The sequence below is a fragment of the Phalacrocorax carbo genome, chromosome 5 (genome assembly GCF_963921805.1).
Source record: "Phalacrocorax carbo chromosome 5, bPhaCar2.1, whole genome shotgun sequence".
Lineage (NCBI taxonomy): Eukaryota > Metazoa > Chordata > Aves > Suliformes > Phalacrocoracidae > Phalacrocorax > Phalacrocorax carbo.
In genome coordinates, this window is record NC_087517.1 from 30,687,084 (window position 1) to 30,704,381 (window position 17,298).

General features: G+C 37.9%; 1 protein-coding gene across 2 annotated transcripts in view; it reads right to left on the reverse strand.

Moving 5' to 3' along the window:
- Positions 1 to 17,298, reverse strand: part of BMPR2 (bone morphogenetic protein receptor type 2) — a 114,229-nt gene that overhangs the window by 53,549 nt on the left and 43,382 nt on the right. The window contains exons 2-3 of one of the 2 annotated variants that reach the window (XM_064451857.1): positions 3,430 to 3,603; positions 1,957 to 2,136 (exon numbers count right to left, since the gene is read on the reverse strand). In XM_064451857.1, coding sequence (XP_064307927.1) covers positions 1,957 to 2,136; positions 3,430 to 3,603 — 354 coding nt within the window. Of the gene's footprint in view, positions 1 to 1,602; positions 1,730 to 1,956; positions 2,137 to 3,429; positions 3,604 to 17,298 lie in introns of those variants that run through there. The other variant, XM_064451858.1, reaches the window with a different exon arrangement.

Below are 17,298 nucleotides of genomic sequence, written 5' to 3' on the forward strand. Positions count from 1 at the left end.
CAGGGGTCAGTAATGTTGCAGGGGTCTGTGTGCCACAGCCTCCCTCTCTTTTTGCACCCTTACAGCTTCCTAGAACATCCTTTACCTCCACAATGCTGTGGGTGTACAGGATTTACACTGCCAGCAGCAGACCCATTCCTATGGGATGCAGCACAGGTAGAACTTTACAAATAAAATACTAGAGTAGCAAATGAGGCCATCCTTGCTGCTGGAATGGCCAATCTCCATCTCTCAACCTAGTCAAAGCAGACAGACAGCTGTGCTAGGCAGCAACCTACTTTGCTTATGCTTATGCCTAAAGTCAAATTTGCATATTATGAAAATGGAAAGTGACACAATAACACAAAACAGTTTGAGTCCGTAGAAATGTACGCTGCAGCACTCAGTTACAACTGGGTGAATTAAGGACTGTCTTATAAATCTGGTTTCTCCCCCACCTCCACTTTGCAAGTAAAGCTAGATCTTTCAGTATTACAAATTCCACATAAAAATTATTTGAAGGTCTTATCACCCAATAACTGAATTAATTCAGCTTGTAATTTCTACCCTTGGAGAAGCACAAGCACAAGTAACTTTGTAGGAACCTTGTCTTCCTGTTTTGGGGGGACAGAAAGGGACAAGGAATTACCTTTATACCTTTTTGCCCTTCTGTCTAAATCCCCTGCATAGCACTAACTCTAGTGACATTTGGGGAGCTCAATCAGAAGACTATTACCAGAGTCAAGTAAAGACTGTTCTGCATTGCACAGTGCTGAGCTCAGACACTGATTCCAAATGGTGATTGCTTACTGGTTCTACAAATAGTATTATCAACCAAAAGGCACCACATCTTATCAACTCTTTCCCATTTATACCATACAGACTTTCCCAGGAAAAGGTTGCTTTCTTTTTTAGCATACCAAGCCCTCATTTTGACCAGAACTGCTTACAAAGACTCCATGCTACAGCTTTTGAAAGCATCAGTATCTTCACTATCTTGGAGTTTAAGTTAATTCAAATAACATCATTCCTAAACACAAACTATTCTTTTTGCATTCTATAGCTGCAAATACTATCCAGTTAAAAACATCTTCATTTCACAGAACACTTTTCATTGAAAAAGATCTCTTGACATACAGAAGCAGTGGTACCTCCATTTAAATACTTGCCTCTATTCAGTTTCTCTTTCAAGATTCTTATTTAGAAAAGGCTATCCAAGTGTTTAGATCAGGCCACTAACTCAGCTTCTTTACAGGTTCTTAATACTTGGAACACAGCATAACGGTGTGTCTACTAGTCATGATCTTGCTCTGTAATAGGTGGTTAAGGGTTCTGATCCCTTGATTTGGATCCATATGCTATGTTGATTTTATAATAAGTAACACAATCTAATCTGAAAGAAAGCTACATTGCTCAAACTAGATCACTTTGAACGTTATGCCACAGTCTCTAGCAGAGATATGCAAAAGAAAGAAGTCAGATTTCAAAGCACTGTAAGACTCTTGGAGAAAATCTCAACAGCCTTACATATAAGACTGGTTCTACCACTCCAAGCTATCTGTGAACCATGACTGAATAGACAGACCAGACTTTTCAAAGGTACCGTAATGTTAATGAACTTACTGGAATGTTTTTAACGGAAGTCTGAATACCTCTGAATATCCTCACAGGCTTCTGAAGTTGGGCATCCAAATACCAAAGCACCAAAGATTAGAGACCATTTTGGAAAATATAATCTGCATTCAGCAGTTGTCTACAAAAACAATTCTCTTCTCAGCATCTAACTTGTTCTTTGCAGAGCACTGTGGGATATATAGATGTGATAAGCTTCATAAGGAAAAGCTTGTTCTGTTTGCCATTTTTGTTGCATATAAATAGAAAGGTCACAGGTTTCGCAGTTTACAGTACCATGAAAGAATAATCTTTCTCTAAATTATTTAAACCATGAAATGACAGAGATGGAAACATCTGACTTACTGTAAGGTGTTGTGTCAGTAGGGTCAGGAGGTGGAAAATTTTCTGTGAAGTTGACATTACACAAGTCCGTACTACAGCAGCAGAAGCGATATGTTCCATTCTGAATCAAGGAAGGGGTGGTTGTAACTATACACTCCTCAAAGTGACACTCTTGTGGGTCTCCTATATGAGACCAGCAACCTGTAAAAAGAGGCGAATTAAAGAAATTTTTTTAAAGGAGGCATAAAATTAATTCTGTTGCATGGACAATTAAATACAGCTATAGAAATTCATACATTACCTAATTAAATGTTACAGAGTGGGGTGAAAACAGTTATCACAATTTGCTTGTCTGACTTTACTACTGGCCTTTCAAACAAACCCTGAGGAATTTCTGAAAGAAATTACCACAGCCAAGGAGAAGAAATATCAGCAACAGAGATGGCCAACATCAGAGGTGTCCAGCTGTCAACCTCAATGTGACAAAACCTGAATCCTTGAGCCTTCTAAGCACAAGTATGCCATTCCCCATTTCTCTGATACCACAGGCAATATTACCACCCTCTGGCCCACAGCCTAGATGAAATTGTGACCTAGTCCCCTCCTTAGAGTTAGGCCACAAGACTGCATCTGTAGTTTGGTGCTTCTTACATAACTTCTAGAAATGCTGTCCTTCCTCAGACTCTTCTACAGGATCACAACTTATTTCTTGGTTAACGTAGGCCCTTTCTCCCTGCAGCAACTGTTCCTTCCCAACTATGGTCAATGGCAGTTAAATGTCCTTTATGCACAAATGTCTGGAAGGGAAAGAGACAGTGTGGGGGCAGAGGTAAGCAGTCAGACTGCTTCTTTCAACAGATTACCAGATCAAACGTGAAACAACATTGAGAGCCACTGCACAGGATGTTTGGAAATACCTGTTTTCATTCAGCCTTACTAGATTAACTTGTATCCAAGTAACCAAGAGCAGAGTCCCCGAGAATGCTACTCAAAACACATCTCCAGCAACAGCAAGACCCTTCACCTCTCCCTACCACCACTCTCCCTGCAGAATAGCAGCGAATTTACAGTTAGTGGTATGTGACAGTTTTGTGCTATAGCTACAGTTTCCTTTGTAAACAAACATCCAATCAATGAATATACATTTTTACTTAATGAGACACTTGTTTTTAAACTTACCGTTACATCAGTACATATACTGAGATATAGTCAAGAAAGCCATCTTCCTCTAGACATCCTAAGTAACAAACAATTTGAATGTTTTTTCCTTCTACTGTGCACTGATCTCTTTGGTCTCTTTTAGAAGTCATTTATTTCAAGCAAACTTTCTGTTCATGTTCATATTTAAAATTGGTAAATGGGAAGTTTAGAACTATGCATTTGTACAATGCACAGACAAAATGTCAATCTGTGCATCTTCGTATCGGCTGGCTAGATCACAAAGAATTGAAAAGAGTAGCAGAAGTGCAGCACTTACAATGAAATGTTATGTACCTTGTTTTACAAGATGTATGTCTCCTTCTCGTGTTTTCTCCCAAAGTCCATAGCAGGTACTACCTTTCATGCACAAAATTGTGCCGTTCTCCTGGGAGATTCGGCTCTCACTGATTCCATGGTCCTGCTGATATGGGTCCTTAAATGCACACAACCGCTCCTCGCTCTGCGCAGCTGTAGACAAAGAAAGGAAAATGTTTTTTGTCAGTGATTTTATGCATAAAATATTAACTTTAATAAAAGGATGATTAAGGTCTTCTGGAAACCTGCATTCAAAACCATCCTGAATTATATATATCCGTTCTTTAAACTGTACTCCAGCAGTCAGAAATAAAAATGAGGTCTATCCTGAAGTTACTTTCATGAAGAGAAGCAAAAAAACCAAACTTGGCAGATGTTTCAAAATGAATGTGCAAATGTTTGAAGTTCACAGGTGCAGAATAAAAATTTCATTGCATAGTCTGCATCATCTGCATCATTTGTTCTCAAGCATAAGTTACACAACTGTTAGCTGGTTTCTTCAGCAACTGCATGCATTGTTTCCAGATCCTACACCAAAATGACCTTTTTCAGACCACCATCCAACCCAGTGCCTACTTAATTCAGAGGGAGAGTGGTAAAAGCCTTCTATTGACCTATCTCTTTTTTCTACATGTTATCCAGCCATTACACTGACATTTACTTCTTTTTACTCAGCAACCTCTCAGTTTCAGCTCTTTCACACAGCTTTGTTAATGACCACCAACAGAAACACTAACAACAGAGTAACACCCAACCAATTGACCAGCAGTTCTGGGAAACACTCCCTGTAAACAGGAGCAATACTACGTCTAAAGGACCCCTGTGGAATGTCCAGCAGGAACATTATAAAACATACAAATAAAGTGCAAAAATAAATACCCATGATCACCTGAAAAATCTTTGGGGTTTTGTTTTACCCATATGATTACTGCTTTTCTGTTTATGTCACCTCAATGAAAGGACTCAATCATACTGATATGCCTCTGTCATCTTTTCTTTAGGAAGGGAAGAGTAAGCACATTCAAACAATAAACTCTCCAGAAAGGCCTCAAGTCTAGCATGAATAAATCCTATACTTGTAGTGAATATGATATTTAAAATACTTTCATTCTTCTCTTGAACGATTTTATAAAATGCATGGAAAGTTAGGTGTGTAATTACAAGGCACTTAGTATTATGCAGTAGTACAGCTCAGCAAACATCCAATTGCAAGTAGGAATTTGTACTACGTATCTCAACAAGTAGATTTCACCCATTTCTTTAGCTCCCATGAAAGTGCTGGCAGTGAAAAGATGCAAGGGAAAACAGATTTTGAACTTAAAATAAAATTATAGCATACATAGTTGTAAATTATTAAAGGTACTGTATATGTATAAAGTATCTCCTCAATGAGGATTTTCTTATTTGATCATTCTGCAGTACTGGCCCTGAAGAAGCCATGTTTCAGCAAGGCAGACTTACTGTAAAAATGCTATTTCATTGTGTCACCAGCTCAGATGATTGGGTAATAGAAAGACAAACCAAGAGACTCAGATACATGTCTCACTTCTAAGGATATTACTGTTCATTAAGGAGTCAAAATTCAAAATTATCCTATTTTGGGACAACCATAAATAGCTGCACCATCCAGAAAAGCAGCAAGTCAGTCATTCCCAGTTTATTCTGTGGCAGCAGTAATTAAAATAGCACAACTTAGCTTATTTTTCAGTGGTCTGGTAGGGCATGTGCAATCAGTTGAGCTGCATGTCAGCTCAGTGGTGGCAAAACTCTCAGCTGAGGAGACAGGAACTTCTTAAGCCACTGTAATTCAATCACTTGCAGCTCCATGTACTCAAATAAAACCTGGCCGGCAGTCCATGCTACTCACCCACCTTTCTGTACACTGGTCAGTGTACAATTAACACTTTACATCAGGAACTAGAGTTTTGAAGTGATAAACACATTTATTATAAAGCAGTGGCTTTATGTTCAGAACTCAGCTGCCTAAATTTCATATCTGATTTTTTTTTCTTTCTAAATGAGTTAGTCATGTTACTGAGGACTAAAAGGTCACACATTAACAGCTAGCATATGCTGCCTCAGGCAGTACTTGCCAGTCGCACGTAGTAGTTTTATTCTCAGGAACAGCTGAGTATGCCAGGCGTGAAGCATCTGTCCTACATTCTCTGCCCCATGACACGGGACTGGCCAAGAAACAGTGTATGAAAGGACAGTACTCCACTGCCATAACAGAACTGGGGCTGACCGACTTTCTGAAAATTATCATGGAACTATAATTTTCAGGATGGAACAGAATTATATGGCTTTGTGAAATACAACATATCTGCTCCTAGGAACACTACAAAGGTTTTAAAATCAGTTGCATGAGATAGCTGAGTGGGACTAAGGTCATCTGAGATGTTAGCTGTTTACAGAATGCTCAAATTGCTGCAAGATAAGCCCTTTCATAATTTGTCTTTATTGTGAAAAATAAATTAAAGAGAACAGAATTTATAAAACAGCCACACAGATTTGGTTTCCTTATCAAAAACCTGTTATTAAAAAAAAAAAAAGGAATTCCAGGAAAGCCCACTTTCATAATACCTCAATAGGTTAACCAAAGGGGAAAAAAAGAAAAAAATCTCTTAACCTCTAAACTAATGGAAGAAAAAAACCAAACTTTAGTTTTTGCATTCTACTCAGAAATATAGTTACATGTATCATGTCTCTGCTCCAGAGACAGACACAGCTTTAATTGCCTACTTTTCTGTTCTCTTTACCTTTCTATAAATCTCTTTGTATCAAGGTTGAGAGGGAATAACACGCAGAAGATACTTGAAAAAAAGAGTTGTTGTTAACCGTCATGCTAGATGCTGTCCAAACATACGCTATGGAAAATAACAGTTGCTACCAAAGGCTTTTCTGATTTAAAAAAAAAAAATAATGTATTGCCCTGTAAGAATACCAGCAGAGGGGAAGAAGGGGAAAGCATGAGAAAGTACAACACCCACTGCTAGCAACCTGAGTGTCTATCAGTTTCTAACAAATTAATATAAATGCAACTTAGCTTGCCACAATTTAATGTCACATGATCTCAGTGGGAAACTTTTCCAACAAAAAATAAAGGTTACTCACCCAACAACCAGAGTTTTCATGCTGATCACTGCACATTCCTGCTTCGATTGTAACTTAGAGTAGTACAACCCCTGTGGGAGCAGTACCCACTGTAATACTCTGCTGACCCCTGACCCTTCCCTGATGGCATGGAACATCTGGAGAACAGGGGACACGTAACAAAAGCTACTTTATTTTTCTCTATGGCCTCTGTAGGATCATTGTTGAAGCTGTAATGCCAAAGAAAATTGGGTAGGGCATTCAGATGTCCAGAAACCATCTTGAAGAACAACAGAATAGATGAGTTGCTTCAATTTCTTTGCATGATTTTGGCACATTCCTGCTCTGAGAATTCGACAGTAAGGTTTCCTTCTTCCAGGCAGCGGAAACTAGTCAGCTCTAAAAAAAATTTTAGTATTGGAATACTTCTAAGTCAGGCCTTGAAAGCAACCTCCAGCCTATATGAGTATGTTTTAAACCCTCCCCAAAAGAAACGGAGATACTACTGCAAAACCACACAGAAGCACTGGGGTGTCTCTTCTAAACTTTACCTATTTCAACAGAAATCCTACCCTTCAAGGTAAGATACTGTTACTCATTTGGATTTATTCATGGAGTTCCTCATGGATGGCATTTTATGTCAGTTTTCAGTCATCACGGGAGCCAACAGTTATGCATGGTGCATTCAGAGCTAAAACATATCTACCCATCCCTTGGGAGCTCAGCACCTAGAAGGTGAAAGGGCAACCACTAACGTTCTTTATAGCAGCTTAGCTGGAAACAATCCCAAAGCTGCTTCCTCCAGAACTCCAACCTTGGAGATTTCAAAAGCCATCTGGACGTGGTTCTTAGCAACTGGTCCTAGGTGACCTTGCCTGAGCAGAGGGTTGGACAAGATGATGTCCAGAGGTCCCTTCCTACCTCAACTAATTCTGTGATTCTTTCAAGTCACAGGTCTCAAGTTACTCAATGTGCAGAAACCAGACAGAAAAATTATATTCCTCAGCTGGGCTACCTGCTTTTTTTTGTCTCCAAGGTAAGACTACAACTACTGGATTCTCTTGTTTGTCTTCAGTTCAAATAGATCCAAACTCAAGGAAACAGATTAATGTTAAGATCTTTATTAAACAATAAGAGCAATTAAAATAAACAACTTATCCTATGGAGACTGAGGCTCTTGAACTGATCCATTTGATATATCCTTCATTTGATACCTATATCAGAAAAATAAAGGGCAAAGCCCCTGTAGACAGATGTGCTCACCAGATATTAAGGACCCATGAACAGTTCACTGAGCAGCACTCCTTTCCTTACAGACTTCACAGACCCAAGACACAACAGCAGTGTATCCTCAAATCGGCAAAATGCAGAAGCCATTTACAGACCTAGCTATACAGTATATTTGCCCAGACATTAAATGTCCCAGCATACAAACAAAACCAAGAACTAGCACCAAAATGTGGCAGCACATGTTTCACAGGACATCTGCTACATGGCTGAAGTAATCTTTCAGAGCCCTGCTCCTACTAAAAGAAATAATTTTGTTTCAACTCTTTCACAGGCCCTTTCAAGGTATCCATATCATTACTCCTGCACAAGTTAAGCATCACAAAAATAACTACAGTAAAATCATTAAAAATAATTTGGATTGCAGTTTCTCTAGAAACGTGTACTAACTCCTCTTTTGTCATTAGGTCTAAAGCACAACAAACAAAAAAACCTGCCAAAGATGCATGTATTCCCCCAAAGATTATAAATCTACTGCAAAAAATGAGCAACAATTTTTTTTGATGGTGGGGGGTAGACAGCTCTGATTATCTGATTAAATCAGTACATGACAAAAGTGTAATTTTAGAAATATGGAAATTATGACTATGAAAAGGAGAAAGTCACATTAAAGGCTACCTCCAAAACTAGAAAACATCTATTTATTATTTCTTTCACAATATATAAGAAGTAAAAGAAAGACTTTTGGTACTTTGATTACCTTTATAAGGTAAATGTCATAGTAAACTATATTTGTTCACCACAGAATTCATTATACATTCAGGTCTTTTCTAATTCACCTTTAATAAAAGACTATGAGAGAGATTTTGAAGGAAACAAATGGCAATTGAATGCTTACTACCATACACCACTGAAAAATTTGCTACTACAGACAACTGTAGATGCAACAGATAGGTTGACATAGAAAAGGACAAAAAGGAAAACCTGAACAAAAAATTGTGAAGGATTTATAATGAAATGCCTATTTTACATTCCTCTTGAACATCTTGTTTGATGTGACCCATCAAACTATGTCAAAATAATTCAATAAAAATAATAAAATGAACTCAAACTTCCGTTCTTTCATCCAGCAGAGATCTCCAACAGAGACAAGAGGGAAGGCACCATTCCCGAAGTTCTACCAAGAGAAAAAACAGCAAAAGCTGGTCAAGCTCTTCACTCCCCTATCATAGAACAGAAAAAAAACCAAAATGAGTTCTGTTGCTCTCCAGCTCACTTTACACCTACATTTAGATAAAAATACACTGTACTGTCCAGTTTCAAAAATATGCTTAAAACATGAGCAGTACTACAATTGAGAATGGGTGCTTCAAGAAGTAATTTACAAAACATTAAGTGTTCTTAGCGTTCCCGCTTGGCTGCCGTTACTGGTGCGTCTGATCACCACATGCATGTTAACAGACTTAAATTGAAGCAGATTGTGAAACCTTATCATCATATTCCTAAAGGAGAATGTGGGAACAGACTACGTTAAATTACTTCCCTGAAATCATAAAGGAACTGGGAATTGTCCATTATTTCCCAAGTCCATCGTGCAGCTCACTCTTCCTGACGCAGTGCTCTGGGGTACATGGAGTTCATCCCCATGCCACACACAGCCTCAAGAACAAGCACTAGGACTTCAGGAATTTCCTTTTGGCATATGGCTCAGGTTTTGATACCATTACAATCTTAGCGTTTATCAGTTCTACCCTCAACTAAAAAAACAAAAAGCTGAAAAACCAAGTTATTATAGGAGAAATACTATATTGGTGTTTTCAATATCTTCTCCCTGTAACCGCACTGCTATTTCCAGCTGCTCAAGAACAGAGAAATGATTCATATGAATACGTGAACTCTGAATGTTTGTGGTGGTTTGGTACAAAAACACCCAGAGATGTTTACTATTTGAACATTTGCCTTCGTTCCCCACTAAAGATACTTCTGGACAGCAAAGTTAAAAAGAAAATTACAAGTGTATCTACTGTCTGTGTCAGAAATCTTGTGTGCTACGAATATACAATTCATCCATGCCAGGATGAGTTTAAACAAATGACTATGCTGTCATTACTTTTAATATACCGATTCTTTTGTTATCATTTTGTGTTCTAGGAAAACATAATTGCTGAAAACAATTACAACAGAAATACCAGAAGTTACAGGAATCCAACTGCGAATCCTTAGAATATGAGTCATGTTTTCATTAATAGCATAGGAAGTCAGTTCCATTAGTACTTAATCGACACTTCCTGACCTCTCATCTATTCAATGAAGTACATGGAATTTGCATCAAGTTCAAAGGGAGGGGGAAAGGAAGGAAAAAAACACTCAAATGTTACTCGGGTGCTACAAAGAATTATTCTACTCCATGTTCTAATTATTGGGATTAAAAATAAACAAACAAACCTTTGCCACTTTATGATTAATGCTAGGCAATACATTTCATGACAGAACAGTCATGAATAAAAGAATCTGACATCAGATGCAAACTTGCACGTAATCTACAAGAACTGACTTGCTAGCATCACAGACCACATACACGGGTACCACGTTGGTAATTATGTCCAACCGCCTTCATGACCACAGAAGTGAAGACATGAAAAAGGACAAAAAATGAAAAAGTTTGAGCGTTTGTTTGCCTGGAATGGGATTTCTTTAAATACAGGCAACCATACATTCAGCTGGGAACCTCATTAGGCTGCAACAGATTTTTGGAAAAGTTTTAAGGTTTTTTCCTATAACTTGTCATTTGAATTAGTGAGATTTTCATGAGGACAGCCATAGACACAAAACCTGTTTTCTTCTGGCCCTGTCAGCTCTCTGTGGAGTTCTTTTATTCACACAATATGGGGAAACATCATCGCCCTCAAGACAGGGTTATGAGATAGCACGTGTCTTCATAATGCAAACTATTGAAAGGAAGGCAACTAAAGTAGTGTACATCAGGAGACTCCTTTGAGTATATCCTTTCAACTACTCACAGCTGAATTCTGGCACGATGTACAGAGAAACAGAATCTTGAAATCATCACTTTCAAGCACTCTACTGCTGCTTTTTTCGTCTTTTTCTCCTCAGAGGTTTTAATTACAAATATTTCTAAATGTATATACACTTACACAGAAATATATCACAGAGGTCTTTTGAAAGAAGTAATTTTTCACAGACAGACCACCCTTAATACTAACTTAGAGTGGGAGGGAAAAAGCTAAACTGCTGGTAATCTTTCATGTGTTTACACTTCCAGTACTCTGCTCTGTAGAGTCTTTGACCAACGGCACAGCAGAGATCTGCACTAACTGGACAGGAAGATAAATAAATTGTCTGCTCTCAGGGCACAAGAGCATGAAGGTCTAAACCAATAAGAAATTTTCAAGCAGAGGTCAGGAGCAGCACAGTGCAACACACATCCAGGGAGCGCTCAGTCGGGCAGACAGCACAGCCTTTGGCTTTTTCCTCCAGGTCAGCTCCACAAATGCAACAACTACATTAATATTTTAAAGATCTGAATATGAAAGAATAGAAATTTGCATGAGAGAGTACAGTAGGAACTTCCAGGAGGGAAGCACAAAAGTACAGAAAAACACTTCAGAAATTTACATCTGTGGTCATAATTTTTCCCTCTCCTTCTAACGAAAAGAGAGGAAATACACATCACAATCATTAAAGCTCCTCCTATATTTCATAGGACATATGTACCTAAGATATACCACAAAATAGATTTTGACAATAAACCCCTTCTAGTTCATACTCAATGTTAAAATCTAGAATAACATGTTCACAGTACTGCATGTCCTCAGCCTTCACTGATGAAAGTTAATTTTGGTTTTGTCTGCTTTTTCTGTGTAACATCACAGCTTCAAATGTGGGCAATTACACAGGGCAAGGCTTTGATTGAGAACTAGTGCCAAAACTAAAACGATTGCTAGTACTGATATCCATTTCAACATGCAGATGACTAAATCATTTGCTTGTTACAAGACCCTTTTCCATCAAAACAGCATGAAACTAGAAAATTCAAGTGTCTTTTTCTGTACATGGATATACTACAGTCTTTCCTTTTCTGCAATCTAACCTTTAAGCAAGCAAATAAATCTGAAATCTCTTTTCTCTCCTTATTCTCTTTATATCACAGTGTTGCCTGCTGATAAACACTACTAGCAGTGACAGAGACATCAACCTTTTCCTGTTGTGTATTCTCCAACAGTACTTGGATATGTCGGTGTTTCAGCTTCGTTCGGAAGTACCAGTGGTCTGTTAGCACTAAGTGAATAAAATAGAACTAGATCATGTGACAGCTGGGTTGGATCTCGCATGTTGTGCACGAGGTCCACGTTTCGCTTCCCAGTCAGACATTGCTGCCTTGCACCACTATGGTATATGGTCCATGGCCTGCTCTTGGCCCTGTCGGGAATGTGCTGACCCTCTTAGCCCAGCCTCACTGCCACAGGGCCACGACACATGCCCCCCTTGCAGCCTGCTAGCATTACATGCCTCTGCCCAGATGCATCCAACACACCAGGCATTTCATTAATTGGAATTAATGTAAATAGAGAGGTATGGAGCAGCCAAAAAGTAAATAGTCAACTCAAATTCTTTAGTGAAAGCCTTTTTCTCCTTTCCCCCAAATTTACTCACAAATGAAGTGTTACCTTAGAAGAACCCAGCTTAAGCAACAGGAGCCATGCAGGAGAGCAAGAGGATGGCTGAGATTTATTGCTAGCAGCTGACAAATTATGTAGTCCCCAAACACTGCCAGATTTTATGCAAAAATACCTGAGTTTACTAAGCATATACTCTATCACTGCCTTATTTCCACAGCCTTCTAAATGTTTCTGAGGACAACCAGACCATTGTAATGTGCAAACCTCATCCAAATCAGGCATTACCACAGAATCAAAATCTTATCCACCTACTAAACACAAGATACAGAGTCAAGAAATTGGTAGCAACACCTGTGTTCTGGCATAAAATTTGATGGGACAAAATTAAAGAATTTCAAGCAAATTTGAACCAACAGAGTTAATACTGGTTCATGGGTTATGTCAAGAGACTGAAGCATTTTTCAGCTGATATGGGAAGAGATTCAAGCGGAATCTGTAATGAGGACATACCTCATTGACTCAGACAGGGTCAAAGAAGGATAAACTACAGAATTAAAACCAAGTGTCCTGAAGTCTCAGCGAGACCCCTAACAAGTTGACCTTTGGCTACCTCTACTTCAGCCACTAATCAGAGCTTCCCCTATTCTACATGATTTCCTCCAGAAATGTATACATGTAAACTAGAAAAGGAGTCTACCTCCCTCAATGATTCAGCATTTTCCTTAACACTGTTTTATAGCCGTGTTCAGTCAGTACACAGCACATTGAGGACATTTCTTTTTATTGTATAAGTCTGTTTAGTTCAGCAGGTTTCTTTCTTCCATCTTTTCCCCCTATGCTAAATTACCATTGACTTTTAACAAGACAGAATTAAAACAAAATGTATGTAACAAATAGGTAATGGAGGAAGGTTATCGATCTGTCCAATATGAAATTTCTAAATATATCGCCTGCTAGCCGTGAAAAACCCACTCTGGTATGTTAAAAACCGATAACATTATCTTCATTCAATGATTATGCTGGACTGATGACATTTTATCACACAACTTTTCACTTAAGAAACAGTTAAAAGGCTTGGCAGCAAGAGATTATGGCAGGGTTTGGGATTTTTAATGTTGTAAAAATAGCAAAATGTCATGACATTTTAGCATTCACTTTGTTAGCTTTAAAATACTCATCTTTGTCATCAGACTTCAACCTATAGCCAGCTTATAGCCGTTTCCAAAAACTTCACATTCCATATTAAAGCAAAATCCAGTCAGCATGTCCTATGTGGAAATGCAAGGGTCCAAGCATACCCAAAAAGCCTTCTGAGAAAGCTGTCAAGCTGAAATACTGGAAAGTAAAAGTAAATTAGCATAAAACTTAAACGATTAAACCATTAAATACCATAGACGTGTCAAATCATGGAGTATGTTTAATACTCACCTAAGGAAAAATTTAATCTAAATGCATTAGTGGAGTACAAAGCATAAAAACATTTACTCTTGACTCCAAACATTTGCATTAATCTTAGACCTTCCACAATTTTGATAAAGTTGAAGATGACAATTTTCTGTGGGAGTTCACATGGCAGAAGGCATCTCTGTGGCTTCAAATCACATTGTCCAGTTTGCAGTGTCTTCTACACTCAAGATGAAATGATTGCTTATTCTACCCCATGAGCAAACAGGAATTCTAGTCTTTACACATAGTTGAATCACCTCAGAAAGAATCTACTCACAGACTTATGATGTTGGGCAAAAAGTATTTTATAAGCCAGCTTTAATGTATATCTTCCACTTTATTTAATTATTACTCCAACTCAAGCTAAAGGTCATTTAAGCCCAGATTTCTGAAAAACATAGGAAAGGAATTAGCTGGCTTTCACTGACCCAATGGGATTTTGGACATCCAACTTCTCCAGGTCTCCTGGAAAAATCCCAGCCTACATTTAATCTTCTGAATGCTTGAATATGTATATTACAGAATTTAACAAATCTAGCATTTTTCCAGATTTTTAAAAAATATTTACTTCCTAAATGATTATGTCTCCATTCAGAGAAAAATAAGTATGTTCATGTTACTGTTTAGCAATTATGTCGGAACAGAAATCATCACAGCCTTAGTCACACATAATCTTTTCCAGTGCCCAGGGTCTAGTCACAGCACTGAAAAAGCCTGAATTCTTTATCTTTGCCCTAGACTGGAGTTCAGGGATTTTTTTTCTGGGTATGTGTGTCTGGCTTTTGTTTATCTGGGCTGTCAAAGTGAAGTATCTGCATGGAATAACACAGGAAACTGCAGCAAAAGGAACAGTAAAGCAAACTAATGATGTGGTATTTCTCCCCCAAATTCAGATGTAATGAACTTTCCAGAGCAAAATCAATTATTTCAGAGTCTACCTTAGATTCCCTTGAAAAAAAATGTCTGTTACTGGATATTCCCCTAACGCATGTAATGTACTCACTTTTCTAGCAAGCAGGGATGCCATTTCTACTGCATGTATTATTAAAACATTTTCTTGAAAACTTCCATAGCTTAAATCTGGAGAAAGATAGTACCCATACAGCCTGCCTTTTACCGTATATTACAAAAATTCTTCCTGTGAACATTTTTAGGAAGCTTAGACTACTGGCAATACTCTGAAACATTTGAAAACTGGCAAACATTCTGTGATCTGAAGCTACAAGGAAATTAAGGTAAAAAATTGCAATCATATTTCGCCCTCAGTAATATATATATATATATATCTTTGACTTCAGAAGCATAATCTATTTGGCTCTGAAACCTTAAACTCTGAAAAAAAAAAAAAAAACAAGAGCAGCAAAAGGCAGAAACCAGCTTCCACCCTGACACACTTTCTGAGGGTATCAAGCCTCTCACCTTTTCAGAATTCCTCAAGGAATATATGTTTAAGTTCAAAAACATCTCAGGTCTTTCTCTTCAAGGCATTTTATGGTATGCCACAAACCATCATCATCTTGAGTCAAGAGCAAAGTCAACATGACAGCTCCCTAGGCACCTTAACTTAGCCAATGCAACGTGAAAGCCAATCCATGCAGAGGACAGAATATTATCAAGGACTAGTAAGAGATTGTGGGCTGCTGGAGGAACTTGGGAGCTACTTCAAACACTCCTACTCTGTGTTCCTTAGCTGAGAGAAGGTATGGAAAGAATTGTGAGCTAAAGGTATTTATGGGTGTTTGCTGAACTGGGCAAAACCAGAAAATATTGACTTTTGCTTCTGCTAGACTTCAAGGTTATCAGCCCATTGCACAGAGGTCATTGTTCATCTATTTCTTGGTGTTACAGTGCTTAACTCGTTACAATTTTATGGGCACAGCACTGAACTATTTAAAAATCAATTAATACCTTTTCTTTATGCATTTATTCTTTCCCATTTAAAACTCTGTCGTACCAGTAACAACTTCATCAGCTCAGAAGGTGATACAAGCCAACTTCTGCAAACTTTCTATAGTCAGAAAAATCAGTGTCTAGTCAAGACAAGCTCTTCATTAACTTCTGGTTTCTAAACTTATGCAGTTAAAAAGGGTACGGTTGGTACATGCAGACAAGTCCAGATTACTGAACACACTTGTTTGAAGAACTGGCTTTCATGTACTGAAGTATAGTACGTCACACCAAAGAAACAAACTTCTGGGGACAAGGAAACAGACAAAAAAAATTTTAAACAGTAGAAGATTGTTTTTAATTATCTTTGTTGATGCTAATGACAGGAAACATGGAAAAGGGCATTCTCAAAATACAGACACTCAGAGAAAAGGCTGTAATCATCTTGCTTAACATTTTTGCATTACACACCTGATGACCGTGACTACAATCATGCTCAAAAAACCATCTCAACTCCTCACCCTACATATATATTCCAGGTAGCACAGGTTAAAACATCTCACAAGAAACAACAGGTAGCACGAGCTGAAAACAGCAGGTTCTTTGGGTCACTAGCAAGCCTAACCCACCAATCAGCTGTTCCAGGGTGAGCACAGAGCCAGCCTGGGGAGGGGGGCTTCCCCATGCACTGTAGCTCTCTACCACAGACACAGATATGATAAGCACTTCAACCCATGATTTTTAGAAGGTCACACTTTTTCTGAATGAGACATGCTTTACGGGCAGGAAATAGTCACAAACAGCATCTTGGCATTTGGGACTAATAAGGAAGGAACAAAGACAAATCTCATCTACAAAAAAAAAAGTAGAGGCTTCACAATGGCAGAATTTACCAATGAACAGGTATTTTCCTCTATATTTTCACCTTTTTTGAAAGACTTAAGATTTTCAGAAGCACAAAGTGGTATACATATTTATTATAGGGACACCGAACAAGTATTAGTAGGCTTAGGTATCTCTAGAAAAAAACAAAACAAAACATCAAGCACTATATGTCAGCCACTACTGAGAATGTTATAATTTATGAACTCAATAAGATAAGTTTTTCTCTTTAATTTGAACTAGAAACATTGGAAAGAAATATAACTTGCAGTAAACATTTAAATAGCAGCTTTAAAGAAATTCAGATCAGGTTAATTAATTCATGTACTTATTTTCTAACAAACTGGCTCTAATTTATGAAAATTAAATTATTTAATAGAAAACCACTCATGTTTGCACATACATTATTAAAGTTATGTTTCTTTATCAAAATACAGTGTTGTACAGAATGCTGGATATTTGAAATAAGCCACACATACAAACTAGGTTTCCTATTCTTTTTAATAGATTTGTATAATGGAAATCCTATTTGCAACCTCTCTCTAAATAAGAGATCCTGATCTGATCCTGAATTACTTAACATGGTTATAAGCCAGATAAGAACAATTTCCAGTGATTAAAATACAAATCCTTCCAATGTTAAATGAAGTCCAATTTTTTTCCTGAACAGTTT